This window comes from Perissodus microlepis, chromosome 7 (assembly GCF_051167445.1).
Source record: "Perissodus microlepis isolate ML-2025 ecotype Zambia chromosome 7, ASM5116744v1, whole genome shotgun sequence".
NCBI classification, from domain to species: domain Eukaryota; kingdom Metazoa; phylum Chordata; class Actinopteri; order Cichliformes; family Cichlidae; genus Perissodus; species Perissodus microlepis.
In genome coordinates, this window is record NC_140467.1 from 45,865,687 (window position 1) to 45,893,393 (window position 27,707).

Consider the following 27,707-nt stretch of genomic DNA (forward strand, 5'->3'; position numbering starts at 1 on the left):
AACGGGAGCTGGAAGCATGTAAATATAATAATAACCACTTCAGCCAAGAAGAGTGCCTGATGAGCCCAGCTGTAAGTAAGCTATTAAGACTCGACTGTACACTGTGTTCGTGTTTTCCTCCGAAAACAATAAGTTCCGTTGCAGCAGTCTTTCAACGCCTCTCTCTGTCTCTCGCAAGAAAAGTTGACCCACACAACAAAGTAAAGCTATTTTTCGGCTACGAGCCGACAGGGACCCCGCCGTATTAGTCAGAGGTCCCTTTACTACAGTTCGGAGTCGCGGACCTTCAGTAATAGTAATAAATCACACAGCAATAGTACATTCACGTTGTTGTAAAAAGCATGATAATATATTAAGTATTCCAAAGTATTCAGAATACGTTACTGTCATTGAGTAACGTAACGGAATACGTTACAGAATACATTTTGGGGCATGTATTCTGTATTCTGTAATGGAATACATTTTAAAAGTAACCTTCCCAACACTGGTGGCTTGTATATCAGATCAGAAAAGAAATGCAAATGATGGTAAATACATACAGTTAATGCACTTGGATTTATTTAACACAAGCAGCTAAACCATTATTCTTATCACTGATTCTACGGTATTGCACATTTTAACAACAGCAGTTGGTGGATGGGATAATGTTCTGAAATATAGCTTGACGTTTACTTAGCAGTGCAGAACAGTAGTAAACAGGACAGTTTCACTCTTGTAGTTGGTACAAACTGAGGTTTCAGATTTCATGTTCAGAGAAAATGCACTCTATTCACTTCTTATTTTAAATTACTCCATCATTAGTCATAGATATCTTAATTTTTTACAGGTCAACACAAATAGTGCACTCAGACACTGGTTTGCCATGTTATGATGAAAGGCTGATCCACATAAACATCCTTTGAAGTCGCATCAATAATCAGCTCCTATAAGAAGAGGCAGAGAAAACAGAGGGCGACTTAATCCTTTCGTTCATTTAACGTGGCCTGTTCTTCATTATTTGTAAGTGAGCTGTATAATAATAATGATAATAATAACGCTCTTTAATTATTTACATTTAAATAGAGAAACCTACAGTGTTTAGATGTGTATAACAAAAATGAGCATCCCACAAATGCACTGACCTGGGAGTCAACGTTGTGCTCTGGGGTGAGATTATGTGCCACTCCAGCTACAGTCAGGGTAACCTCTGTGATCTTAGTACTGCCTGCACCCCAAACCTTCACGACGCCCAGCTTCAGCCGATCACCAGCAGTAAGACCATTGTGGGTCACCTGACTGGATAAGGTGTTCTAAATGAGAGGGTTGGAGACAAGGAGGAGGGTTAATGAAAACCAAATACATCCAGTGCAAATGATTACATATTTGATCTGTATCACTGATAAACAAAATAATAATAATAATAATAAATTCCACCAGCTATCAGTTTTACAGGATTGCGGTAATTGTATGACATGCTGGACAACAATCTTCACTGGAAGACACTTTAAGCCCTTTGGTGTATCTACAGATACTAAATCTACTCTGAGATCATGTCCAAGTTTTTCAGGTTTGTGAAAGAAATGCTTTGAGCTTGTCTGACTGCTAAACGTGAACTTTTGCAGAAACTTTCCAACAAAACAGGTGGTGACTGCATTGTGGCTTTTATTGTTTTATTTAACTAAATGGTGTCGAGGAAGAAGAAACACAACATTTCACTCTCTTCTGACTAAGCATGTTCATTTTAAGCCACAAAAATTTAAGCACAAAATACCTTTGCTCTTGAGCAAATTGAAAGCATCTACTGTGTTATCATTTTTTTACTATAATGGTCAGTTATCTGCTTTGACATAATTAAAATAATGTGTTAATATTATATCATTTAAGCACTAAAACATTTTTCTTTTCCCTTTTCTTTTCTATTGTTTAATACCGGTGTCAAAATATTTTCTAAAGTTAGAAATTTATCTGAAGAAAAACTTATTTCAAACCACCAACTGCTAACAGTTAGCCTTTGACATCCACTTAATTTGGCCATTTTGAATGCTAAGGCGTGCATTTACAGTAATAATGACAATGAAAAAAACACGATTGGCTCTTGAACTCACCGACTGTGCTGAAAATGAGATCAGAAGATATTTGTTGGTCTCCACCGTGTCTGAGGAGAGAAAATACGTACATGAAAACAAAATAACTGACACAGTGACAACTTACGGATACGTGAGAATTTGTGCCGATGAAGACTTGAGTTGATATTCATTTGACTAAATGGAGAAAATATAAAAATGATGTAACATAGTAATGACTCGCAAGCAGACGAGCCATAACAATAACAATTATGTAAAACAAGTAGATAATTGGCTTAACGTATGCAGAGTAAATATACACATGGGTGAATAATTAATTGGTGGCGTGAATAAGTGAACATGGAACTGGTTGGATGAATGACACAATGACCAGGTAAGCAAGTAATGCATTGAGAGCAAAAGAAAATAAGACAGCTAGAAAATCCCCATTCGTTATCAGGACTGGGGATTATAAAAGTAACTCTAAATTTTATTAGCAGTCCAAAGGAATGTTTGTTGAAGTATTTCAATTTAAGCAGACGGACTGACAAAGCAGCATTGCCTTTCATTAAAAGAAAAACACAACAAAGAGCTGGCAAGATGTTTATCTACTGACTAACAGGATTACTAAAATGTTAAAATAAAATAGCATTGTGTTCTGTGTGTTTGTGTGTATATGCATGTGTGAATAATCACTCTATAAACACATACATTAAATGTCAAACCCCATGCTATTCGGTGTGTTGGTAGGTGTAGGTGTTTAAGAGGGACCTTTCACTTACCAATTCCCTCGCCATCATCCCAGAATAAGGATCCTTCAGCGGTGCCGCTGTCACTCAGAGGGACGATCAGTCCTAGAGGATTCTTCCGGCTAAAAAAAAAAAGCAGCGGAAATGTTTGTAGCAGATATCTAAAGGACAACGTCCGTTTAAACCTGGTGCTGAGAACAAACAGGGGCCTGATCTCCTTACTGTTGGAAAATGATCATCACCTGAGTGTCCCACCTCTCATTCCCACTCACACTTAAAAACATTCAAACACACAAGCAATATGTGTTTCTCTCTCACTAACCGACAAACAAGCACACAGGTCCCGCTACACACAGGGTGCAGACCTGTAGCTTACTGTATGGGGCATAATGTGCGCTCACCTGTAGTATGTAGTGTTCTCGGGTTTCTGCCAGGGTAAGATGTATCCTCCTCTGATGTGCAGGTTAATGTGGTCCAAGGGTGTCGGCATGTTAATCATTTGGCCACGCACTCCAACATCTCTGGCCTGATGAAAGAAATAATTGAATGCTATTAAAGTACTAGAGGCACAGGTAGAGTGTGAAGGCATCTTTTAATCAACATAATAATGCAAATGCCTTGATAACAAATATTTGCTTTTAAATGTTATTGCTATAGACAAATACTTACTGTGTGGTAGTCATACCAGCGTGCGTTGGGAAGATAGCCATTCACATTTGTGACTCCCTGAAATCAGTCACAAATAAAAACAATCAATCCCAACACTAATGGTGTAGAAATTTAAAAGAAAAAGGGGAAAAAAGTGTGTGTGTGTGTGTGTGTGTGTGTGTGTGTGTGTGTGTGTGTGTGTGTGTGTTACAGCATACCGGGTCAAGTGCAGGGCTGATAAGTAGGGCAGGTCCCCAAAGGAACTGTTTGTAGATTTCCCATGTAGTTTTGTCGTCCACAAACCTGCGATACAGCAGCACAGAAGCCATTAAACCTCAGTATTCAAGCACTCATTCAGGATTCAGTGGCTTACAGATGAAAGCCAATTAAACCTGCAGACTCAGCCAGCCAGCTCCTTAAATACCAGCTGCAACTTTTTAAGAGTCACTTAAATTGATCTTGTTTTTCAAAGAGTTTCACGTGTTCATGTTTGGAAGTTGCCAAGTGTAGCTAATCATCTCACATGCAGTGCCTTGCTCAGAGAGCTTTTGAAATGCCGATATGAAAGAAGTGCAATTGTCAAGAAAAACTATTCTAACTTTCTTACCAGTTCTAGTTATTCTCATGAGCAAATTACTTAAACTCCATACAAAAGTCATGGGTAACCAAAGTGAGTTTTATCTACCACTTTAACTGAACATCTGCAGCCAGTCAGAGATGTTTTGTTAGTAGTGTTTGTGTATTTGTGTGTGTTGTGATCTAAGCTTACTCGTGCAAAAGTGGTCTGATCACTGTGTTTCCTTTTGTATGTGCCTCATACATCAGCGTGTACAAATAGGGCAGGAGGGTGTAACGGATGTTCAGGACATCCCGGCTTGCTTCGGCGAATGGTTTATCCCAAGCAACAGGATCTTGTCTCTAAAAGAAAAAAATGTAAACACATTATTATTTAAAAGTTTCAAAATTTCAGCTTCAAAAAAAGCAAAGTTCATGAGTAAAAGCACCATTTTCATGGCACTGTTCATGACACTAGACAAACTCCTAATTCCCAGATTGGTGTAAAAATAAATTAATTCTATAGATAATGGAATAATTCAATTGCTGGCACTGAATCCAAGAGCAAAAATACATTTTAAAACCTTTAGATTTTAAGATCCAATGATGAAGTCAGACTGCACAAATATAAACCTGAAAAAGTCAAATAAGCTGATTTTAAAATTCACAATCCAATACATCTCTATGGATGCATATTTAACCCACTCACCGGGTTGCCCTTGCCATTGTGGTTGCGTGAGTATGGATAGAAAGCACCCAGCTGCATCCAACGGAGACACATCTCATAGTCAGGTTTATTAAAGAACCCGCAAATGTCTGCCCCGGTCTGAAAGAGAGAGTCAAAGTCTTTTGTATTTTTTAAGCATCATGTTGAATCAAATCACACATTGCATTGTGCTTCACATTGCATTTCAAGATGTCCTCTTTGATCAAATCAAGCAAGTAAATAATGAAACGCAATTTAAGCTACTGTATGTTATTTAGTAAGTACAAGATCACTCAGAGGGTCAAAGCCAGGAGAGATGATGATACTTACGTAAGGGATTCCAAAGAGACTGAACTCCATCATACCTGTAGAGCAAAGAAACATTGGAAATTATGTAAACTGATTAGAGTTTTTGCTTTGTTTTAGGGGTTTGGGATCATGTTAACCTATGTGTTAAAGACAAAATATATATTTTCAAAACACAATTACGAACAGCAAGTTTTATGTGGAAGAGTAAAATTAAAAATAAATGTGTATGTGTACCAATAATGGATTTGTAAAGCTGGTCCCAGCTGGCATTGTTGTCTCCGAGCCAATGTCCAGCCCATTTTCCACTAGAGGGGTAGGTGGACCTGGTGACCACTATGCCTCTTTTACCAGTCACGTCCAGAAGGGCACTGTGCAAAGGAGAAGGACAAGCAGATTTGCCTTACACATGCAAATAACACACGTGCGCATACATAGCTGAGCAATTAGAATAACATAAAAGTGTCGTCTTTCTTTTAAAGCAGGTATTCATTTATTATAGAAATGAATTATCCAAGTGCTATTTTTTAAATTAAATTAAGCTAAAGCAACTGAGCTAACAGCCTTAGCGTCCGCTTTTCTGCAGCTAATTCTTCTCTGCGGTGAGAAAAGTGTTTCACTTCATGGACAAATGTATTTTCACATTGTTGAGTTAAATAAACATGCTGAAAGATATGAATTTTCAGTCTTACATTTACATTATTTTTATTCACCTATATGCAATTTGACTTTATTCCAATTATGGATTTAGATTATGATGACAATTTTGTCTGTTTCAACATATTAAAACAGATCTCTGGCATGATTTGCATTACTCAGATGAAATATCCTGGATGCTTAATATGTAAAAATAAATAAATAAAATAAATAAAAAAAGAGCGCTTGACCTTTTATGGTTAATTGCTTTTCTTAAATACAAAACAATAACAGCACCCGCACAGATACTGATGTCAGTAGGAAAGAAAACAATAACGCACAAAAGCACACATACAGATATGCAAAGATACACACACATGAACCGGCACATATATAAATGCATATTCACTTACTCATAGGTTGGCTTGGTGTGCGACCATCCGTACAGGTTATGGACATCATAGTGTCTGACTCTCGTTCCATCACTGAGTATCTGTTCACTGTTCATGCACAGAGTCTTGTGGTTTAAGCCAAGATGTTTGGACTCCAAGGCTGCAAAATGCAGGCACATGTAGATAAATATAATGAGTTTAATAACCTAATTATTCTTATTATTGTAATCTAATTAGGATGAACAATGACAACATTCAGCCTTACGTGGCATATATGGTGGGTTCTCTAGTTTTGGATCACCAAGACATTTCCCATCAACTGTGCCGTGGACGAAACTGGCAGGTTCATTCATGTCCTGCATGGAAAGGTAAAATCCAGGTGATGAGAGTGAAAAGAACATCTGGTATAAAGGTGCCTTTGTTAAATTTTCTACTTCTGGACACTCACGATCCAAAGGCCATCAAACTTCATCGTTTTCTCGTAGAATTCTTTGATTTCTTGGTGCCACCACTGTGCTGTTTCTGGCCGGAAGAAGTCTGGGAATGCGGTGTATGACCTGTAGAGCTGGAGGTGAGAAGTCTTAAGTTTAGGCACATATTAAATATATCTGAGGTGGTGAGGTGAATATGGATATTATTGTACCTGTACTTGGGTATCCCAGTCCAGATTCTCATCTACTGTAACGTTGGGATAATCAGGCCAGACCTGTAGAAGAAAGCCACAAAAAAGCCACAGAGTTTAAATGCTTTATTTTACAGTACATACTGAGCTACACACATGTTGTCCAACCTCATGTAACCTTTCATTCCTTCTTACCTTGCCCCACACAATTCCATCACTGATGTGTTTGGGCCACTTGATGAAAACATCTGCTGCTTTGCCTCTCTCAAAGGCTGGGTAGGGCTGGGTCTCATTGCCTGAGATGGCGGGATCCTGGAAATAAATATGCACAAGTCTTGTGTGTCCAGTGGTAGACAGTGGCTACTTTTTCAATAACATTTATCCTTTGCAGATATAAATGACTACCATCACATTCAAACATCTTTTATGTCACTTTTTTTTCTTCCCTGTGGTTACTAATATGTCATTACCAGGATGAAGATGAATCTCATGCCCTCTTTTCTCATGCTGTCAACGAGTGCAGGCAGTCCTTTAAACTCTGAGTCCAGGACAAAGTCCAGCTGACGCTCCATGTAGTCAATGTCTGCATACTGCACATCCTGGAACAGACAGCAATTCAAGCTCAAATGAACTGATGTTTAACTAACTTTGAACAGCCTGCCACATGTTCACCTGAATGCACTTTATATAGTGAGTGGATACAGTTACCTTTTATTTAAAGTTGTTTTGTTTGTTTTTTAAATAAACCCATTACTAAAGCACTAAACAGCTAAATCACTTTTTAAAATGAAAACAGGAATAGTATTTAAATTATAAATCATTCGCTAACAAGGCATCATTAGCTGGGTTTTAATTAATAAATATGTCATAACAAATAATGGTTCCTTTAGACGAATGTTTAAAGAATTGAATTATTAAACTTTGTGCAGACTTTCTTTTTCACAAGATATCATAAATTAAATGTCTTTTATTTAAATAAACAAATATCATAGGTGTGCACACTTGCTCCGTCGCTGAATAATATGTTCTGCCACAGAACTGCAGAAAGTACAAACATCCTTTCTCCATGAACTTACATAGGGTATAGCAGCTGCCCTCATGTCTTTGTATAAATCTGCTATTTCCTTGTCATTGGCGTAACCATAGCGACAGAGTTGGAACCCAAGAGACCAATAGGCAGGTAGAACAGGTCGTCCAATCAACTGTTAAGAAGAAAAACAAACAAGGATGTCAAAAAGTGTTAGCACAGGGAAAAAGGTGTTATGCAGGATTGGCTAAATAAGAGTGCACAATGAAGCAAAAAAGTAAGGTGCTGCATTTTATCAACAGCTGCCCAGAGTCAGGGCCCTGTAAATTACATGTAGCCTATTTGGAGCCCAAAAAGGAAAGCTGGCAAAAAATGCTGACTGTGAACGGTTCTCAAAAAACACGATTAGCATCTGAGAGCAAATTAATAAAACATATAAAAATGTAAGCTTAGACTACGTGTGAATTTGATTTAAGGTGAGCAAATACAAATAGGTATCCTGTTTCATATATTAGTAATTGCAGACCAATATAAAATTGTTTGCAACCAAGAGGAACTTTTTATTTGAAGCATACCCTGCTCTGCTTAGTTCTACGACACAAGTTACCATGGCGATATACCCCACAAAGTACATAGACGCAAACAAACCAGAAGTCCAGAAGACGTACCTCAGTGTACTCCTGCACCACCATCTCGGGCGTAGGTCCCAGGACCATGTAGAAATCCAGGATGCCACCCAGAGTTCGGTAGGTTAAAGCTGGATCAGGCAGGAAGGTCACATCTACAAAACAAAGCAAAAAAGACATTTATGGGACATTTTTATTACTTTAAAATGTACATTAAATTTACAGTAGGAATTACTATCCTCGCAAGAAATGTATGGATATAACAGTATGTGTAATGCACGTTCATCTGTTTATGTTTCATGGGATGAAAACAAAAGACACAAAAGCAGGGGTGTGCTTATTTTGTTATGCTGGTCATGCAAATATCTCCCCATCAGAGGAACATGTGCGCATGTGTGATTATGTGTAGATGCAAAAGTGGACCAGCAATAGTGTTTATTCATCAGTTCCACGTGATGTGTGTGTATTTCGCTTACCCATTGCATTGCTGTTTAGCAGCAGCACACCGTGAGCATCAGCTGTGTTCTCAAGGCCCATGTAGAAGGGATGGACTCCATAGCAATTCATCTTGTACTGCAGCAGAGACACACAAAAGGTGAGCATCAAGTGTGGACCATGTACTATAGCATGCCCCTCCCCTGTTTTATTTCCCTTAACAGTTGTCTGAACCCTGTGGAGCTATTTTTTAAGCTTAGCAATTACCCATGATCATGTCAAGGACATAAAGTGATGGCGTCATGGTGAACTCTCATGTCAACAGAATCTCATCAAAGTATCATGAATGGGCTTTAAATCCTCTGGAAGGTTCTTTACAAGTCATCTCTATAGCCTCTACAGCTCGTGCTGCTAAATATATTCGGTGCAGGGTGCTCTTGTATACAGCAAGCATGAAACCAGTTTTGATGAAACACACTAATGCCTAAATAATCTATACCTTTCAACCATTCCTTCAGGGAAGTTATGTTCTAATCTCTGCATCAAGAGTAGAAATAACAACTAAATATTGTCAAATAGAGAGTAGCACTCAGTTTTTTACATTGTTTGCAGATACATATGCACATGTGCGATGTTACAGTATGCGTGTTAGTGTGATACTTACGCCAGGAGGCTGGTCCTTGGCAAACATGCCCCAGGTGTGATAGTTGAGATCGTGCTTGTAAGTGAGATGCTCTGTTTCCCCAAAACCATAAACATACTGAGATGGCAGCTTAGTTGACACTTGGATGAACATGTCTGAGAAGGTAAAGCCTGGCACAGACGAATCCCAGCTAAGAAATGCAACAGAGGAGTGAGGGAGAGAGAGGGAGGGGGTTAATCGCGATATGTTTGACATATCTACAAAATAATTTCATCCTTTCTCCCTATCTTTGCTTTATTTAACTAGAGAAGTTTAAATTCTCTGTAAGTGAGTACTAAAAATAAGCAGTAGGAAGAATATTTTGAAATCTCTGTGTGAAAGGGATGAGGTCAAAAAAATCAATAAAATCAACAATTAATTCACAGCATGCCAACTTCCAACTTTTTTGGAAATGCAAGCCAAGATACTCACATTACGGTTCCTGTGCTTTTCCTAATGACCTGGATGCCGAATGGTTCGTTCACAATGACGACCTTGTAAAGTCTCTTGTTCTCATCAGTCTCAGGAGTGGCAGGAAGTGACAATCCCACTGGTACCTCATAGCGCTTTGTGTTTGGGTCAAAGATCTGAATGCGGAGGAATTGTTATTGCATTAGCATATAGGTAGAATCAATACAGATGCACCATTGGCTGATCAAAAAAATAAATGAGCAAAATCAGACCTTGAACTGCAGCATTTCACCGGTGTGATAATTAATCTCAACACGGAGCGTGTCAATATCCCGTGACTGTGGACGACCGCTGCTCCTGTACTTCCTGTTCCTAGTGATGTCAAGTGTCATGCCCGAGCTTCTTTCCTGTACTGACGTGACAGTGTAACCATAGTCTTGAGGATAGATGCACCATGGGCCTTGTCCACTGGTAATTGGCTACGTAGGGAAATAAAAGAAAGCATAGAGATTTTAAATATGTGCAACTTTGTTTCTAAAATCGCTGGGAGACTCTACAAAATTAACAAATTTAAAGCAATAGTCACAAAAGCAACACATCAAAGGCTTAGATAGAAACGTTATCTTATTTTTAATAACCCCAACCGGTTCTGGTTCTGCTGGAGGTTTCTTCCTGTTAAAAGGGAGTTTTTCCTTCCCACTCTCGCCAAATAGCTTGTTCATAGTTTGTAATATTGTAGGGTCTATCTTACAATATAAAGTGCCTTGAGGCAACTGTTGTTGTGATTTGGCGCTGTTTAAATAAAACTGAATTGAATTGAATTGAATTGAATTGAATTGAATTGAATTGAATTGAACTGAATATGCACCCATCTCACTCCAGTCATGATTGGTGCTTCTACCTGTTCATACCTGATACCTGATTCTGACACTATGGCAGTAAGAACAGGTGTCATGTACCATAAACAGTTCAGATCAAAGCTTAGAATTTTTTTTATTTTGAATTAATAACAGGATTCAAAAAGGATTACTTGCTTAATAAATTATTTAGAAAAAGTTTATACTTCGTTGTCATATGCACCTATCTTGTGTTTTAGAAAAACATATGTGTATGTGAGCATATGACCATTTTTTACTTACATCCCAGATGCAGCCTCTGGCCTCGCAGTTAGCCTGATCCGCATGTTCCTCTGGATGGCAGTCGATGCGTATCACTTCCCACTCCAACACGTAGGTCTCCCCGAGGGTCAGTCTGAGGTCACGCAGGAACAGCACCTGAAGTTTAAGGGAGGAAAATGTTTTTGCGGTGATCCTTTCTGAGCTGTCTCTGAATTCAAATTTCCCCATGCTAGTGAGCTCAAAACCTGCTTCCTCAAGATAGAATGTGGGCTTGATGATGGATGTCCTCTCATTTCAGAATTATTTGTAATGTTTCTAAATTAGTTATTCCTACAGCAATTAATAATTATTCTTACAATAATATTGCAAATCTTTTTTTACTTTTGCCTCTGCATTGATCATCTGATGCTCAACTGGAGATAAAAATAAATGTGTGGTGTTTTAAATTATACATTCTGCTGACATGTGAGTAATATTAACATGGTGTTAGCATTGCTAGCACTATTACACCATGTGTTTTGTACATTAACTTTTTTTGTGAACATAATTTCCTTCGATATGAAAAAAACAGTAATGTTGTTTTTATTTTACATTTATTTTGTACGTAATCATGTCGATGCACATTCATGTGTTTACCTTCTTGTCTCCATCGTGGTGGATGCTGCTGGGTTCTAATGTGGTAGTAGAGTTTGTGGTGCCAACATGAGTCACAGAGATGGACACGGGAGGAACGGGTATCCCAAGGATAGTGATGTTGTCAAACTTCAGGTTGTTCGGATCATTGTAACCAGCATGGGTCACCTGCATAGTCAGAACTCCCTGCAAGGCAGCAGATACATAATCACACGATCTGACTTTCTACACATTATCCCAGATTTAAGAGATACAGCATGCATTTATTTTCACTGTTGCCCTCGAGTAATGTTAACATACAAGAAATGCACATTATGGACAGGAAAAGCTAAAATTCTCATGTGGTTTTGAACTTTGAACTTTAGTGCAGATTGAAAGGAACATCTCAGCTGGATTTGAAAAAGTGCTGCATGGTTTTGTGAGGTGAACTCACCTGCTTAAGAGAGAACTTGTAGTGGATGTAGTTGCCATTCTCAATTGTATCTGTAAAGAGAAGGATGTGCAGATCTTTGTCTGAGTAGATGAACACGAGTGATTCACAGGTACATAGCAAAGTGGCTCACTTCTACTTGTTAATGTAAGTGAGCCAACTGAAAGTGATTTCAGAGTCACATCAATTCATTAACTTTTTTGCTAAAAAACAAACAAACAAACTTGTAGTCCCCCAGATACAACACATTTGCAAACAAAAAGGCAAAAGATGAGAAAAGAGATAATACCTCTGGAATCTCCATCATCCCAAAATAGTTCCCCATCTGCATTGCCGTTGTCATCAGGAGCAATGAGCAAACCCATTGGGTTACGCCGGCTAGTTAAATATACATAAACAAATGGAAAATTACAAACATATGAATAAATGAACAAATCCAATGAATATAATCCAATAAAATGAAAGAATTGTGCAGTATAAAATTATGCGCACATTTGTGTGTGTGTGTGTGTGTGTGTATGTGTGTGTATACCTGTATGTGGTAGTGACATCAGGTTCCTGTGTGGGGAGGATAGCTCCACCTCTGATGTGTAATCCGAGCTTGTCAGCTGGTAGATACATTTCCATGTGTGTTTTGCGGACTGTTAGCTTTTGCATCTGATCAGAAGGACAGAAGAATAAAATATTATATCCCTAACTTTCCTCTTGTGTGCTAAATAATCCATGGAATGCACTTTTCATTTTTAGATATGGATTTTTAATTGTGTTTTAGTTCAGTGTTGATTTAATCAGGGTGCCCTGATCCCTCAAATCTGTTAGTCATCATTAGTAATTGTTATTCAAACTCCAGTTTAAAACTAGAAGGGGCGTATCAACTAAAAAAAGGACATAATAATTAAGTATGTCTTTTATAGCACACTGTAATTAGTAAAAGACTTATGATTTGTAGAGTAGCTGTTCCATTTTGTACAAGTGGACTAAGCACTAATATATGACTTCCTTACATTATGTTGAATAACACTGGACCTCATTATATATCAGTCAACTTTTAAACCTGTGTCTTACCTTAGACGACAGGCTTCATGACATTTGGGTGTTAAAATGGTTTTCAAAATATTATAAAGATAAACTTCACATTGCTCTCTTTGTTTTGTTTTGTCTTTCTATCCTCCATTCATTTCTTTATTGGCCCACATAGACCACAGTTGATATCGAATCACTTGAAGACAACATGCTCACAGCAGCCTAATCTTCATCTTCCTTTCTACTTGTCCTGTTTTTCTCTCTTGTTTCTGGTTTTCTCTGTCTTTGTGTAATGTGCTGTCCAACGTTTGCCCTTTCTTTTCATTCCACTGCTTATCGATTTGTTTTTGCAGTATTTCTTTGCTCTGTAGCTTGTTTTTCATGGTCACTTTCACTGCATCATTACTCCTCTACTCTTCTATCCTCCTACCCAGATAATAACGGGGGACTAACCAGGACAAGGGTCCAGCAGCATGACAGCCAGCGTAATCATTCATCTGATCGGTGGATGCTTTCCATCGCCGCCGTGGCGCCTAAATAAGGTCCCAAAGGAACTTAACACCTCTTTTATCTTTCTGTCTCTTTCTTCTCTTCTCCTTGTCCTCTTTCTTGCTCTTTGTTCTCACTCCCACTCTGTCTTATCGCCTTAGTCTCACGATCTCAAACAAAGAACTTTCATGTGAAACATGTTTTTGTCACAGTGTAACATGATGCTCCATCTATCTGATCTCTTTCTTTTTTAATCTAGTTTCTTATATACCTATTGTGCTAATTCAGCTCAATGGGATTTTTAAGGCAGTTGTTTTGTGTTCAGATTATATTGAAGATATTATTTTAACTCGATAACTGGGTTTGCTACATTTTAACAGCTGCTCATACTTTACTGTCTGATTTATGGCAATTGTACCTAAAAACAGTTAGACTTTTGAAAGTGCACTTAGCTTGGACAACTTCCTGAAAACAGCAAGAATTTGACCTGAAAGTAGTGCAGTGTCCAAATTGAATTAATTATACAACTGCATTTTTTTCTATAGATCTATCAAGACAATCACACTAAAGGAAATAGTCGTGCTTTATAGAAAACATTTTAATCAACCAGAACATGTTCTTACCGACTCATAGTCATACCACAGAGCATCTGGTACATATCCCCACACCATGTCTACGCCCTGAACAACACAAGAGCAAAAGGTGTCTTTAGCCATTTTCACATTTTCACAATTTTATATATCTAAATACAGAAAGAGCAAGAAGGAAAAGAAGAAAACAGATGAGTAGGGGAGTGTGCTTGTGTGTGTTCACTTACAGGATCCAGTACAGGTGTGATGAGCAGGTGTTTTCCCCAAAGGAACTGGCGATCCACTGTCCAGGTTTCACTATCAGAGTAGAATCTACGACGAGGAAGAATACAAGTGAAATTAGATATCAGTCATCATGTCGTGACTGACTAAAATATATTTTAGATTAAGGTCTATATGTTTAATGTTCCACTGCTTAATGCCAACTTTTTTAAAAAAAATGCTTTATATTGTTTATATATTGTTACTGTTTCTGTGTCTTTATTTGCTGATGATACCTTCTTTTTAATTTGTCTGTGTTTTTCAGTTTAGGCCTCATAGCTTAGCTGTCCTTACATCGACTAATCATGCCAGTTTTCCATCATGTTTTACAATGATTGAATCATTGGAGTAATCTCCAATCATTTTTTCACTTCTATGTCACAATCCCTTTTATTTCATTATTATAGTTATTTTTTCTTTTCTTTTGTCATTTGGTACTAAATTGATTTAAGACAATATGCTGAGTGACTTACTCATGCATGACGGGACGTACAACAGTCTCCCCCGTGGTGTGGGCGTTGTAGAACATTGTGTAGAGGTAAGGCAGAAGTGTGTAACGTATCGTCAGGTAATGTTTAGAACTCGCCACCAGTACTGAGTCAGCGCCATATGCAGCTGGATCCTGAGGCTGGAGACAGAAAGACGGATTAAAGGGATGGGGCTAATAAGGATCAGGTAATGGGAAGAAGAAAATAAAGATTTGTGTGTGTGTGTGTGGGGGGGGGGGGGGGGGGTTTACTGATAAACTAATGGAAAAGTGATCAAACAGCAAAGGGGCGAGGGAAGTAAAAAACTAGAGGATTTTAGAAGGACTAGAGAATTAGAAGAATCGAGTGCTAGTTCAGTGACAGTGGTGAGGGCAGGCTGCGGTCCTTAATCAGATCTGGGTGATCTTTTAATCCCATAACTCGTTTGTGCGTCTGTGTATGTGTTGGAACTAGCTGTATGGGATGTGATGAGTGCCATGAGTAGGGCAAAGCAAAGGTCACACTTCAGCTGTCTCTCCCCAGCTATGCAAAGCTTTTAACTGCTCGGGCTCTACAGCACCTATAAAGTGTTATGAAATGAAATGAAGTGTATACCCTGCAGCACTTTAGACCAAACAGGCAAAAAGTGACATCTGATATAAGACTTGTGACAGAAAAAGCTGCCTTTAGAGTACCTTGTAGCCCTCAGCGTTGTGGTTCCGACTGAAGGGATAGAAAGCGCCGACCTGCATCCAGCGACGGCACAACTCTTCAGGGGAGTCGTCAAAGAAACCACAGATGTCGGCTCCGATCTGAAACACATTTACATCGACGTTTAGCCAAAACCAGCTAATTTAAGTGTATCTTGTTGTATTGGAAAAATGAAAGTCGAATAATATTTGACAAACTCCAAGAACAGGGAATGTCAAGGATTTTAGACAGATTAGTTAATGAAATATTTCTAGATTATAGAAATTATATATTATATATCACCAATGTGATAACTTAGCCCCTTATTTGTCTTTTGAAATGTCTCTCTTGATCTTGGCTCAATCTACTTGAGATTTACTGGCAGTAGCTGTGGGTTGTAATCTTTATTTACATTAATTGCACAATTGAGTCCAAAAAAGAGACTGCATTCAAAGGCCACTCTGCAGAGACTGTTTGCTTTCTATTATTTACTTATTGGTCACATTTTACAGCAGGCTCAATGGGAGGGAATTGATCCAAATCCCTTTTGCCCTGTGTTCTATATGTGTCTTCTGAGACACCTAAAAGTGATGCAGTCCCAATAGGAGTCCCTGGCATGTATATACAAATGCCTGATGTGCACAGCTGGAGAAGTGTGTGTGTGTACATCTGACTCACTGTTTTTCTACTGTTGTTTGAAATCTGTGCACTAGGTATATCTGTGTCAGTGAAATAGTTTGTGAAACCCTCTGTTTTATTTTTTTCTTTACCTATTCTATGCATCTGCACATGTCATATGTGTGTGATAATGGTTAATGTTATTATCATACTTTTATATGTTGCTAAAGTGAAAAAAAAACCCCATCTTTCTTTTGCTTATATTCAAAGCTTCTTGGTCAGCTAACATTTAACATGTGCCCTTTTCTGAAGGTTTGCTACTCACATAGGGTATTCCAAAGAGCCCAAACTCCAGCATGCCAGGGATAGCCCATTTCATGTCATTCCAGGTGGCAGCATTGTCACCTAGCCAGTGACCTGAATATTTTCCCACACCTGGAAAGGAAGAGCGGGTCAGCATCATGGAGCGGTTTTCTCCAAACACACGGTCCATAGCTCTGTGGGATGGAGAGAAGAAAGAAAGGAGACAACCAGATGATGCCGGATCACTAAGGTACAAAAGGACAGGGGGACAAAAAAAAGCAAGAATGCACAAGTAACAGAGAAACAGGTATCAAAAGTGGATATAAGGGGTAATACTGTACTTTTAGAGAAATGAGAATTAGGAGATGTGAAGTAAACAAAATTCATTTGTGTGTTGCTATAACTTACTCATGAGTCTCCCCTAATCTAAAAACACTCTTTCTTGGTTTTCTTTGGTTTAGTTACTCTGAAATTTAGCCAGTTTAGCACCTTTCAATCTCAGAGATAAGGCAAATTGCACAGTATGTAAGATATTTAATCTGTCATAAATGGGCATTCATTTGCATTAGCAGGATTTATGCTAAGGTTATGCTAAGGTTAGCGCTTAAAAAAAAAGCTAGCATGAAGCCTGCTAATGCAATGTGTCTGGCATTAGGAATAAACTAAACAGATGTGTTTACAAGTCAGGTGTTTATTTTAAGTATCTGTGCAGTCAACTAGCTGTTTTCATGAATTTCAGGCAGTCTGTACAAATCACTCTTTAACTGTTTGCCAGCCCCTACCACATTCTTATACCAGTGCTCCTTTCTAGGTTTGTGTACATAAATGATCATTAAACTCATGTTGAGGGCCATGGGTCAGTAACTTCTGCTTCTACATCACTTGATTTTGAAGATTATGTATGTTACACTGCTTGTGTACTCACTTCTTAGTAGCCAGGACCATAGAGTAGCCATACAGACTGTGAACATCATAGTGGTCGCCCCAGGTTTGCTTGGCATCCATACACAGAGTCTTACTGTACATGAGGTCATCCAAAATTTCTGGGGGAGAGAACAGATAAGGGGAAAGTTGAAGCAACACAGAGAGAATACAGGATGCAGAAAAGGAAGAGAGTGAAAGAATGAGATAGGCGTTGATGTACTGTATACTTTAATAGGAAGTGGAACGAGAGCAATAAAAAGGGTGGCATCAGGGGAACCTGCTTTTCATAGTTATGATCTTCCTGTCTGGGAAACGGTCAGAACAAAAGACATGGCAGAAGATTCATTTTCAGAATTCTTCACAGGGGATCCACTATGCCTGATGAACTTACTATGTTTGCTATTGTTGGACGTTCAGCTGCACTGATACATCCTATTTCATGAAATATGTAGCATTATCATGGCTTACCAGAACATAGAAAACAATGTCTCTTACTGGGAATGTAGGGAGGGTAGTTGAGTTTGTTAACAGCACAGCCCTTCGATGATCCTTGCTTGAAATTAGCAACCTCATTCATGTCCTGCAAATGCATATGAGAATATTTTCTTGTAAATATACAAGAAATTAAAGAGTAAAATGTATTCAGTGCTTCTTTATTGGTGCCCATGTCCAGCCCACAATTTGACTAGCAGCCCCTGTGTGCATAATACCTTCATTTTATGTATTTACAACTGACTTACAATCCAAAGTGCGTCATGTTTGACCTCCTTGGAGAACCGCTCGTACTCATCCACCCACCAGTCGATGCAGTTGGGGTTGGTGTAGTCTGGAAATACGGTCTCCCCTGGCCACACCTTGGAGGGAGAGAATGTGACATGATGTTTACCAAAAAACCCTAAAACTTTGATACACCTTTATACACCTGACCTTCCAGGTTTGGGAGAAACCTTTAACAGCTTTTTTAACATGAGTCTAATAAAGCAAGAGTTTAGTTTACACAATAACATATATGCAGACATCATGAGATGGCATGAACAGCCAAAATTATGAGCTCTGAGTGAGAAATCAGTGTTCCTATGAAGATGCTGGAGGAACAGTTTAGGGGCGTGGGAATAACAGATATTAAACAAATATGTAAGACTGCTTTCTTCCATTTGCGCAACATCTCTAAAATTAGAAATATCCTGTCTCAGAGTGACGCTGAAAAACTAGTTCATGCATTTATTACTTCCAGGCTGGACTACTGTAATTCATTATTATCAGGATGTCCAAAAAACTCACTGAAAAGCCTTCAGCTAATCCAAAATGCTGCAGCAAGAGTACTGACAGGGACTAGAAGGAGAGAGCATATTTCTCCTGTTTTGGCTTCCCTTCATTGGCTTCCTGTTAAGTCCAGAATTGAATTCAAAATCCTGCTCCTCACATACAAGGTCTTAAATAATCAGGCCCCATCTTATCTTAATGACCTTGTAGTACCATATCACCCTATTAGAGCACTTCGCTCTCGCTCTGCAGGCCTACTTGTTGTTCCTAGAGTATTTAAAAGTAGAATGGGAGGCAGAGCCTTCAGTTTTCAGGCCCCTCTTCTGTGGAACCAGCTTCCAGTTTGGATTCGGGAGACAGAAACTATCTCTACTTTTAAGATTAGGCTTAAAACTTTCCTTTTTGCTAAAGCATATAGTTAGGGCTGGACCAGGTGACCCTGAATCCTCCCTTAGTTATGCTGCAATAGACGTAGGCTGCCGGGGGATTCCCATGATGCATTGAGTTTTTCCTTTCCAGTCACCTTTCTCACTCACTATGTATTAATAGACCTCTCTGCATTGAATCATATCTGTTATTAACCTCTGTCTCTCTTCCACAGCATGTCTTTTATCCTGTCTTCCTTCTCTCACCCCAACCGGTCGCAGCAGATGGCCGCCCCTCCCTGAGCCTGGTTCTGCCGGAGGTTTCTTCCTGTTAAAGGGGAGTTTTTCCTTCCCACTGTCGCCAAAGTGCTTGCTCATAGGGGGTCATATGATTGTTGGGTTTTTCTCTGTATCTATGAAGCGCCTTGAGGCGACTTTTGTTGTGATTTGGCGCTATATAAATAAAATTGAATTGAATTGAATTGAATACAGAAAAAGGAGAGAAGGTAAAGGAGAAAGGGGCTAAAGAGACAAATGAGCCGAGCAACAGGAGAGAATCAATAATGCAATAAGAATCTGTAGACATGTCTGTGTTTGAAGTCAACGTTAGTGATGCACATTGAGAAAAATGACTCATCCACTGAGAAGAGTGGAGGTTTGGTGTGTGCGTGTTAGGATGATAGGAAGATGTTTTTAGCAGATGGTCAGAAATTCAAGGTCAAAGTTTACTGGTAGTTCTTTGCAGATGCCATCTTTTTTCCTTCAAGACTAGATTTTACCATCTCCAGCTGCGTACTTATAATGACAGGAGTGTAAATAAAATGTCAGCACCTGTAACTCCATACGTCACTTTATTATTGCCTTTTTATGGTCTTTTATGTACATGTCTCTATCAGACCCTGTGCCTACTGCCTTTCTGAAGTCTCTTTCTACCTTCCGTCTTATCTATCCTATATTCATCTATCTACTTTGTCTCCTCTCCCTCATTATGTCTTGCTTTCTGTGTATGTCACCATACACTCAGTGCGATCGCCGATCTGTTTCCCTGTAGATTTTCTTCTAATCTGTTATTTGTGTCCATCTATCTGCACCTACCCTTTCTCTGCACCTGTCCTTGTCTACATTTATAACCTTTTCCTTAAATCCTCAACTCTCCCCGCTGCTCTGTTTACGCTCATCTTTTTTAACTAAGCAGAAATGTTCAGAAATGTTTGAGTGAGGTCCTGCTATGATGTTCTAACGCACGCCAACATTGTTGTGCCACCAGGAAAGGCTTTTATCTTGTTCTTTCCAAGCAAGTATTGCCCGTTGTAAAAGCAGAATAAATACCAGGTCTGTTTATGTATCTCCCTCATTACAAAGGCAGCAACAGCAGAGGCCCCGCAGCAGACACCTTTGTTTTTATAGCCGAAAGACAACAACATATGTAAATAAAGCACAAACCACACATATGTGTGCACTCATAAACCACAAAGTAACACAAATACATTTGATCCAGACAAGCGGATGCAGGTGGATGAACACAGGGTGTATACAGCATGTATTTTTCTACTAAATTTGTGACTTTGTGTCACAATAACAACAATATCATATGATGGTACTGTAATAGTCTAGTTTTACTGGTCTTACAGGTAAAAAACAAAAAAAACAAAACAAAAAAGACATAATAGTATATAGTAAAAATATATAGTAACATATAGTAAATACATAGTAAAAAAAAAAAAGATTAAGTACATAAAAGGAGTGGTACCTTTGGTATTTGATATCATTAACAGAGTAAGTAGCAGACAGGTGCTGCTAAACAAATACGCTTGATGCATCAGAATATCAGGCTTGTACACTAATGTAGCTCACCTCTCCTATCAGAGGAGTCTTCCCATCTGATTCAGTGACCCAAGCATTCGTCGCAGTCCCACGGTCATAAGACTCATATGGAGCATCTCCAACCCTCTTGCTGGTGGCTATTGCGGGATCCTAGGGACAAATGATACAGTCATAAGAATATATGCTCAAATCAAATCAATAAATTCATAAAAATTACACGACTGCCGTCATTTTCATTTCTTCTTTGGTGTTGCTGATGTAGCAAATGTTACTGTGCGCTAGAAGTAATGATTTAAACACTTTGATGTCTGTTTTTGATTTGAAGTTTTTATAGCTCTGTATGATTTCTTCTTATTTTTCTAGGTTACATAAATACACCCAATATGGCCACAAAGTCCTTCTTACCAGGATAAGGATGTATTTCTGCCCCCTCTCATGGAGATAGTCAGCAAACCGAGGAAGTTCAGTGTAGTTAAGCTTGTCATAGGTGAAATCTTTTTTATTCTCCATATAGTCTATGTCGGTGTATTGGACATCCTGCATGGGATGGAAAAAACACTGCATTGATATGCTATGTCCATGCAATTTTCAATTCTCAAATGAGAGTCTGATGTATAAAAGGAATTTTAAAACTCAAACAGACTGAATCTTACATATGGGAGGCCCACGGCACGGTTTCTCTCCACTGTTTCCTTGACTATGTCGAGGTTGGTGTAGTTCCACCGAGAAAGCTGGAATCCCAGTGACCAGTAGGGAGGCATGACGGGCCTGCCAGTGAGCTGAACGGCATAATTGGAAGTGTTTTTAATGTAATTAGTGAGCCACACAACAATATTAACAAGAAACCTCGCGCCACATGTTTTGCACTTAGTAAAATCACCTCGAGGAACTCCTGCACCACTTGTTCCGGTGTGTCACCAAAGACAATGTAGAAGTCAAGAAGCCCTCCAATAGTCCTGTAGGTCACAGCTGGGGCAGGCTGCAGTGTCACATCTGGAAACAAACAGAAAAAAGTAGGTTAATCATAGCAATATAAGTTTATGTTGTGATTTTAAAATAAGTCACACAAATTTCCCACGTGTCGGACTATTAAAGGTTATTTTATCTTATTTCCTTTTTTTTTTTGCAAATGCATCACCTTTTCAGAATATGTATGTGTGGGTTGGGTTTTTTTTTACACTTTCTGTTGGTTTTTAATCAACTGCTAGTGTGTGTTCTTGCATTTGTGTGAATATGTCTTTACCCATAGCATTGCTGTTCAAGAGAAAGACCCCGAATGACTTTCCACTCTCGTCTTCCAGACAGAGGAAGAAGGGATAGTGTCCGTAGAGGTTGTGTGTTCCCTGCAGAGAAGCCACAGTGGGACAAATGAGTATACAATAGAGGCATGTGGGACACTTACTGAAACTGAGGGGGTGACTACACAGAATAATCAGCTTACAAGGCATTTAATTATAGGCCCTATGAGAAGGCAAACAGACTTGTAAGAAGCACATGCAACATGTGCATGCTGTCCTCACCCCATTAGGGAAAGCGTCTCTGGTGAAAATTGGCCAGGTTTTCCAGTTGGTGTCATGGCGATACTGCCTGTGGACGTGCTCCCCGAGGCCGTAAATATTATGTGATGGAAGTCTAGCAGACAGCTGTATGTACTGATCTTCAAACACCAGTGGAGCGATTGTGGTGTCGAACCTGAATGTAATGAGGAAACAAGGGACTAAATGATCACTGGGAAGTGTAAAGACAGACTGATACATTGGGATGTGGGAACAGGGAGAGCAGGTAAGAGTGAAACAAAGAACCCTGAAAAAAATCTATTTTTGCCCAAATGCTGACTTTAAGTAATTTAAGTAATTACATGTAATTCTGTTAAAAGTTACATTTAATGGGATCTCTCAAAAGCAATGTTCTTGGTTGGTATGCTTTCACTTGATACCAAAGATATTTTCCTTAATGATTAACTTAAGGATTAATGATTACTCAGAATTATGACTTCATGTTTGAGTGAAGTAAGTAAAGGAATTAGAGTGAAATGGAACTAGAAGTAAACATAAGTACTCTGGGAGATGAGTTTTTAGAGCAAATTAAACAACAAGGAGGAAAAACACACAAAGACAGGCCAGCCCATTAATCTCTAATAAGGCCTCTGGGTAGCATTTGTCTAGTCTTCAAAAGAAGCCATACACTGCTGACGTTTCCAGTTCCATTCTTCTGTTATCTGTATTTATCTTATCTGAAGAGTACTTGATCAATGCGGTGCCAGCTAGGGCCAGCCAAGCATGACTTGTATCACCATCAAAGTAATCACTTGTTGCATGGGTATTATCTTACAGAAGTTCTTACACAATGATTTCAAATGATGCACAGAATCATTGATAATCTATTAGTATCTATCCTCTGTTATCTAAAGCGACAGAATTCTGATAAGTTATCATTTCAATAAGCCTCTATTGCAATAAATTTTTTAACAAATATATCCTCGTCCGTCTTTATTTGTGCAGGCATATGTGCATACACAACCCTATTTTCCATCCATCACAACAAATACTCACGGCACCTACGCAGAGTGATTGCTTACACAACTTTCTGGTTCTCCTTCCTGCGCACAGTAAGGCCAAAGGGTTTCTGTGTGACCTGCAGTGTGCTGCTGATGGGAATGGATGGGTTACTGGGAAGACTGCTGATGTGTTCATGGGGGACCTCGAATCTGTTACTGTTGGGATCGTAGATCTGAGGGAAAGGAGTCAGGCCTCATCTCACAGTCACAGTAACAATTTCTCATGTATATTGCTATTTTTGTATTAAACATCCTTTCATTAATCCAAATCCTTTGACCATTAAATATATCTGTAAGCTGCAGATTTGCATACGGTGTCAGTGTTCACCTTAAATCGGAGACGATTGTTTGTCTGCATTTCTGCCTCAAGCGCCAGTTGTTTTATCTCCCCGCCGAATAAAGACGGAGAGTCCATTCTTATCAGGTTTGCTTTAAGAACTGCAAAATTAAACAGAAGACAATAAGATGGTAAGAAGGTTAATATATCATCCACATAATACATCATATCCACATACTATAGAAATCAATTGGATACATCGGTATCAGACAACTAGCAGCAGTTCAATTTGATTCAGTTACATTCACATACTTCCATTTAACAGTCGTCTCAGTGTCCCAGTGCACTTAAATTGTAACATTAGAGACATAAACCTAACGATCTAATGATTCACTATAAGCAAGCATTCCTGTCTCATTCCACAGCTGTAGCATCACATTAAAATTGTCGGGTGAATTAAAATGGGAATCTGTTTAAACAATATGCATTAGTCATTCAGTAATAAAAGGGTGCAGAGCTTATCGAGTACGTTGTCAGCGCTAATATGTCAACATGTTTGATGACATTTTAACTTACATGTAGTAAAAAAGAAATTAGTTCATTTTTATGTGACAGTTAAACTCACGTCATAATGCATATCTGACTATGCTCATGGATGGAAAATGCATGAAATACCCAGCATTTCACATGAGGGTAGAAAAAAGAAAAACCTGTCAATAGTGCCACATTTATACCAAAGACTTTGCCATAGGCAAAGTTAAAAAAGTGAAAAAGGAAAAGAAAAATTACGTGAAAAAGATAGATAAGTTGAAGGAACAAGAGGCAGTTAACTAGAAGGCCACTTAATTTTCCTCTGTTAGTGAGTACATGAGTCCCAAAACAGGACAGATTAAGAGGGGAATGTGTTTTACCGTAAGGGCTTGATGAATCCTGCGATTCCACAGTGTATCCATGGTTGGTTGGGAAGAAACACCAGGGAACGTTACTCTCATCCCGTGGGCTCCAACAGCATCCACGCGCCTCACATTTCGCCTGTTCAGTGCATTGTTGTTGTCTTTATCATTATCCGCATTAATGTCACTAATGCTGTGATTAGTATTACTACTGCTTTTTGTCACCACTGCAAATGTTTAAATAGACATTATAAGCTTTTTTTTCTGTGTAGGCTCTTTGAGGGGGGAAAAAAACATATTCTGTTCACAAATTACTTTGTACTCTAGGAAACTATGGTGACTTATACCTGGGAAGCTCCGGGATCAGGGAAGCAGTCTACTCTCTCGCCAAGAGGAATGTTGGGACAGGTAGGGACAAATGCTTTAGTTGTTCCTGGCAAAAAAAATATTAAATATCTCCTTGAAGCCAAGCAATCAAATCAATATTATAAAATGTAAATGCTGCAATTTTGCTAGTGTAAATTGATATGCAGATTATTCTCTGCATTGGGAAATATAATCATGATCAAAGACACAAAGAAGGAAGTAATGTAATATTTTAAGGGTAAAGAAGAAACAAAAAGCAAATTAGAGATATATAAGAAAACAATAATAAAAGAAAAATGCTAAAAACACTGAAATCAGAGTAAGAGTAATTTGTATATGTGCAAACAGAACTACCTACACTAAAAGACACATCACAGGGATTTTAAAAAAAATATGCACTTGTGGTATATAGATATTTATCCAATGGGCATATTGTCTGCCTGCAGTCAGGATGAAGGACTCGATTCAAAGGAGGTATCATTTAAAGTTATGTGACATGCCTCGGTGGTCCACCTACCCGCAGATACTGTGGTGGCAGACAGAACTAAAAAGGTGATTGCAGTCACGGTCATCGGTATGAACAGATCCATTAGGGTCACCCCCAAGCCAGAGAAGCGTCTCCTCCCCATCTAGCACACACAAAAATGAACATGAGCAAAACACTATAAAGGCCAATAATCATTAAAACCCGGGAATGGATAAGAAGTTTAACATTTCACATTTTCATTGCATCAACCTTGAAGTTTCTGCAAAGGCTTTGCAACACTGAGACAGAAAATGTAATTACCTACAGTAAAGAATGAGAATGAGAGACTACAATAAACCTAAAGTTGGATATTGATGACAGTGTTCAACAGTCTTAGCCTAATCTTTGCAGATGCACCCATCAAGCAATTAGGCTTCACGCGAGTGTACTCTCCTCCATACTGTAAGGTATAAGTAGTAATATTTTTGAGCTGAGCAGCTAAACAGCCTGCCTCTGTGGTCTTACCTTGGTTCCCTCCACAGGTTGGGGCCAAGTGCTCAAAGTTTGACAGCAGTAGCACCCTTATAAACCAGAGGACGAGGGAGTGTTGTGCATTGTCACAGAGACTCAACCCCCTTTACTTTGTGTGTGTGTGTGTGTGTGTGTGTGTGTGTACGTGTGTTTCATGCAGGTCCCAAAGCCATAAACCCTATATCATTCGATAGAAGTAGTGTAGCCTAAAATCTGCTTAGCGGGCTGTTAAAAATCACCCCATTATCACGCACACTGTGCATGGACATGGTTGTGTGGTTAGAATTTAACTAAAGATTATTGTGCATATTCAATGCATTATGTAAGCCATGACTTAGCAAAACCCATAGTTAGTAGTCTATAATTAGCAAATGAACATAGCCTCTCTCCCATCCCAACTTTTGAGATGTTGGGATGTCATTTTATCAGTTTATCACTGTGCAGCATCCCCTGCAATATATATTTTTAAATATATTACTATTACTATTAATATGTTATGTTTGCATTTAGTCAGCACTTGGTGTTTTAAAGCACTTTATAAATAAAGTTGGCTTGGTTTGGATTATTTTTTAAAAATATCTCCTTAAAAATACGAGAAAACTAGACAACTGACAAAAAACACAAATAATTAAAAACAAAAAACAAAACAACAATTACACTCATAAAGAAACATGTGTAACATAGTTTCAGTAGCACATTTACATTTCAGCAACAGCAATATGGCAATCATTCTGTTACATGATATGTTGAAGGGTTGAGATCTAGTTTCAAATGGCGAATATTGTACGATAGAAAAATCCAGTCTCTAGAAAGTGAAACACTTTAGTCTCTAAGGCACGTTCATGTGGTCAATTATTTATGGGCTTGGCATTTATTGTTGGTGATCCTAATCTGTAATAAAAACATAAATCTACAGCATTTTATTGTGTCCCAAGAGAATGGAATAGTTACAAAATATCAACAGCACACACACACAAAATTTATGCTGTGTCATGCTTAAGTGTGTCCTCAACACACACTCATAAATCAAGAGTATGGCAATAATTGTTAGTATTCAGCTTTGATAGTTACTTCAATCAGATTAAGGTTTTAAAACCATAAAAGCATCTAAAGTGCTTAAAAGGCAAACAGTGGACAGTACCTAGCGGTTGCCACGATGTTGTGAAAGACCATCATTCACTGGATAAATCAGGCCATACTTCCTCCAGTAACATAAGTGTTTCTTCTGGAGGTGTGGTTATGAAGCTTTGCCCTGTCCTTCAACTCACCTGTAAAGAGACGAAAGATTATCTTCTCTTGGTGATAGGCGAAGTTGGTTATGATCGCTAGCTGCAATAGTGAGGCTGGTAGTGTTTTCACTCTGTGAACTTTGGCCGTTTGTCTCTACATCCTGCAGTGGGAACTATAACAAATGGTGTTTTTTTATGGTGCGTTTATGGCACATCTACAAAAGAAGGAGTTTAAGAACAGAGCGAGAATTTAGTAAAATTCTAATTCTTAAATGCAACTTCAGCACCACGGTCAGAGACAGATCGGCTGTTTCAGCAAACTGGAGAGAATTCTGTTTCCCAAACGGAGAAAACATAAACAAGCAATAGTGCCTGTCTTAACATGACCTCTCTCAGCAGGCTTTCAGAAAACTAACACTACATCTAAAAAGTTTGGACTACTGCTGAAGACCACTTCAAAGAAAATACTACAAGAAAGTCTTAAATGGATGGCGGCGAAAGAGAAACTATATTTCTTCTGACTTACCTTGACAAACCCAGTTTATTACTGCAT

At 38.7% G+C, this 27,707-nt stretch overlaps 1 protein-coding gene across 1 annotated transcript; it reads right to left on the bottom strand.

Moving 5' to 3' along the window:
- Nucleotides 1–540: 540 nt before the first annotated feature.
- Nucleotides 541–27,687, bottom strand: LOC146383867 (sucrase-isomaltase, intestinal-like). The gene is made up of 48 exons (XM_084935386.1): nucleotides 27,194–27,687; nucleotides 25,446–25,557; nucleotides 24,910–24,995; nucleotides 24,581–24,701; nucleotides 23,721–23,830; nucleotides 23,414–23,565; nucleotides 22,356–22,527; nucleotides 22,079–22,178; nucleotides 21,716–21,828; nucleotides 21,489–21,614; nucleotides 21,241–21,372; nucleotides 20,866–20,985; nucleotides 18,124–18,237; nucleotides 17,879–17,963; nucleotides 17,385–17,502; nucleotides 16,482–16,653; nucleotides 15,544–15,660; nucleotides 14,855–15,009; nucleotides 14,348–14,432; nucleotides 14,154–14,210; nucleotides 12,551–12,675; nucleotides 12,308–12,396; nucleotides 12,022–12,071; nucleotides 11,592–11,774; nucleotides 10,977–11,111; nucleotides 10,110–10,316; nucleotides 9,859–10,013; nucleotides 9,409–9,577; nucleotides 8,786–8,882; nucleotides 8,352–8,464; nucleotides 7,733–7,858; nucleotides 7,127–7,255; nucleotides 6,852–6,968; nucleotides 6,678–6,740; nucleotides 6,483–6,599; nucleotides 6,300–6,390; nucleotides 6,056–6,194; nucleotides 5,244–5,377; nucleotides 5,031–5,065; nucleotides 4,704–4,820; nucleotides 4,209–4,357; nucleotides 3,658–3,742; nucleotides 3,461–3,517; nucleotides 3,193–3,317; nucleotides 2,825–2,913; nucleotides 2,085–2,134; nucleotides 1,122–1,289; nucleotides 541–923 (listed from the first exon to the last, which is right to left on the bottom strand). Exons 2-48 carry the CDS (start codon nucleotides 25,555–25,557, stop codon nucleotides 846–848), a joined length of 5,439 nt encoding a protein of 1,812 aa, XP_084791512.1. The 5' UTR covers nucleotides 27,194–27,687; the 3' UTR covers nucleotides 541–845.
- Between the last annotated feature and the right edge of the window lie 20 nt (nucleotides 27,688–27,707).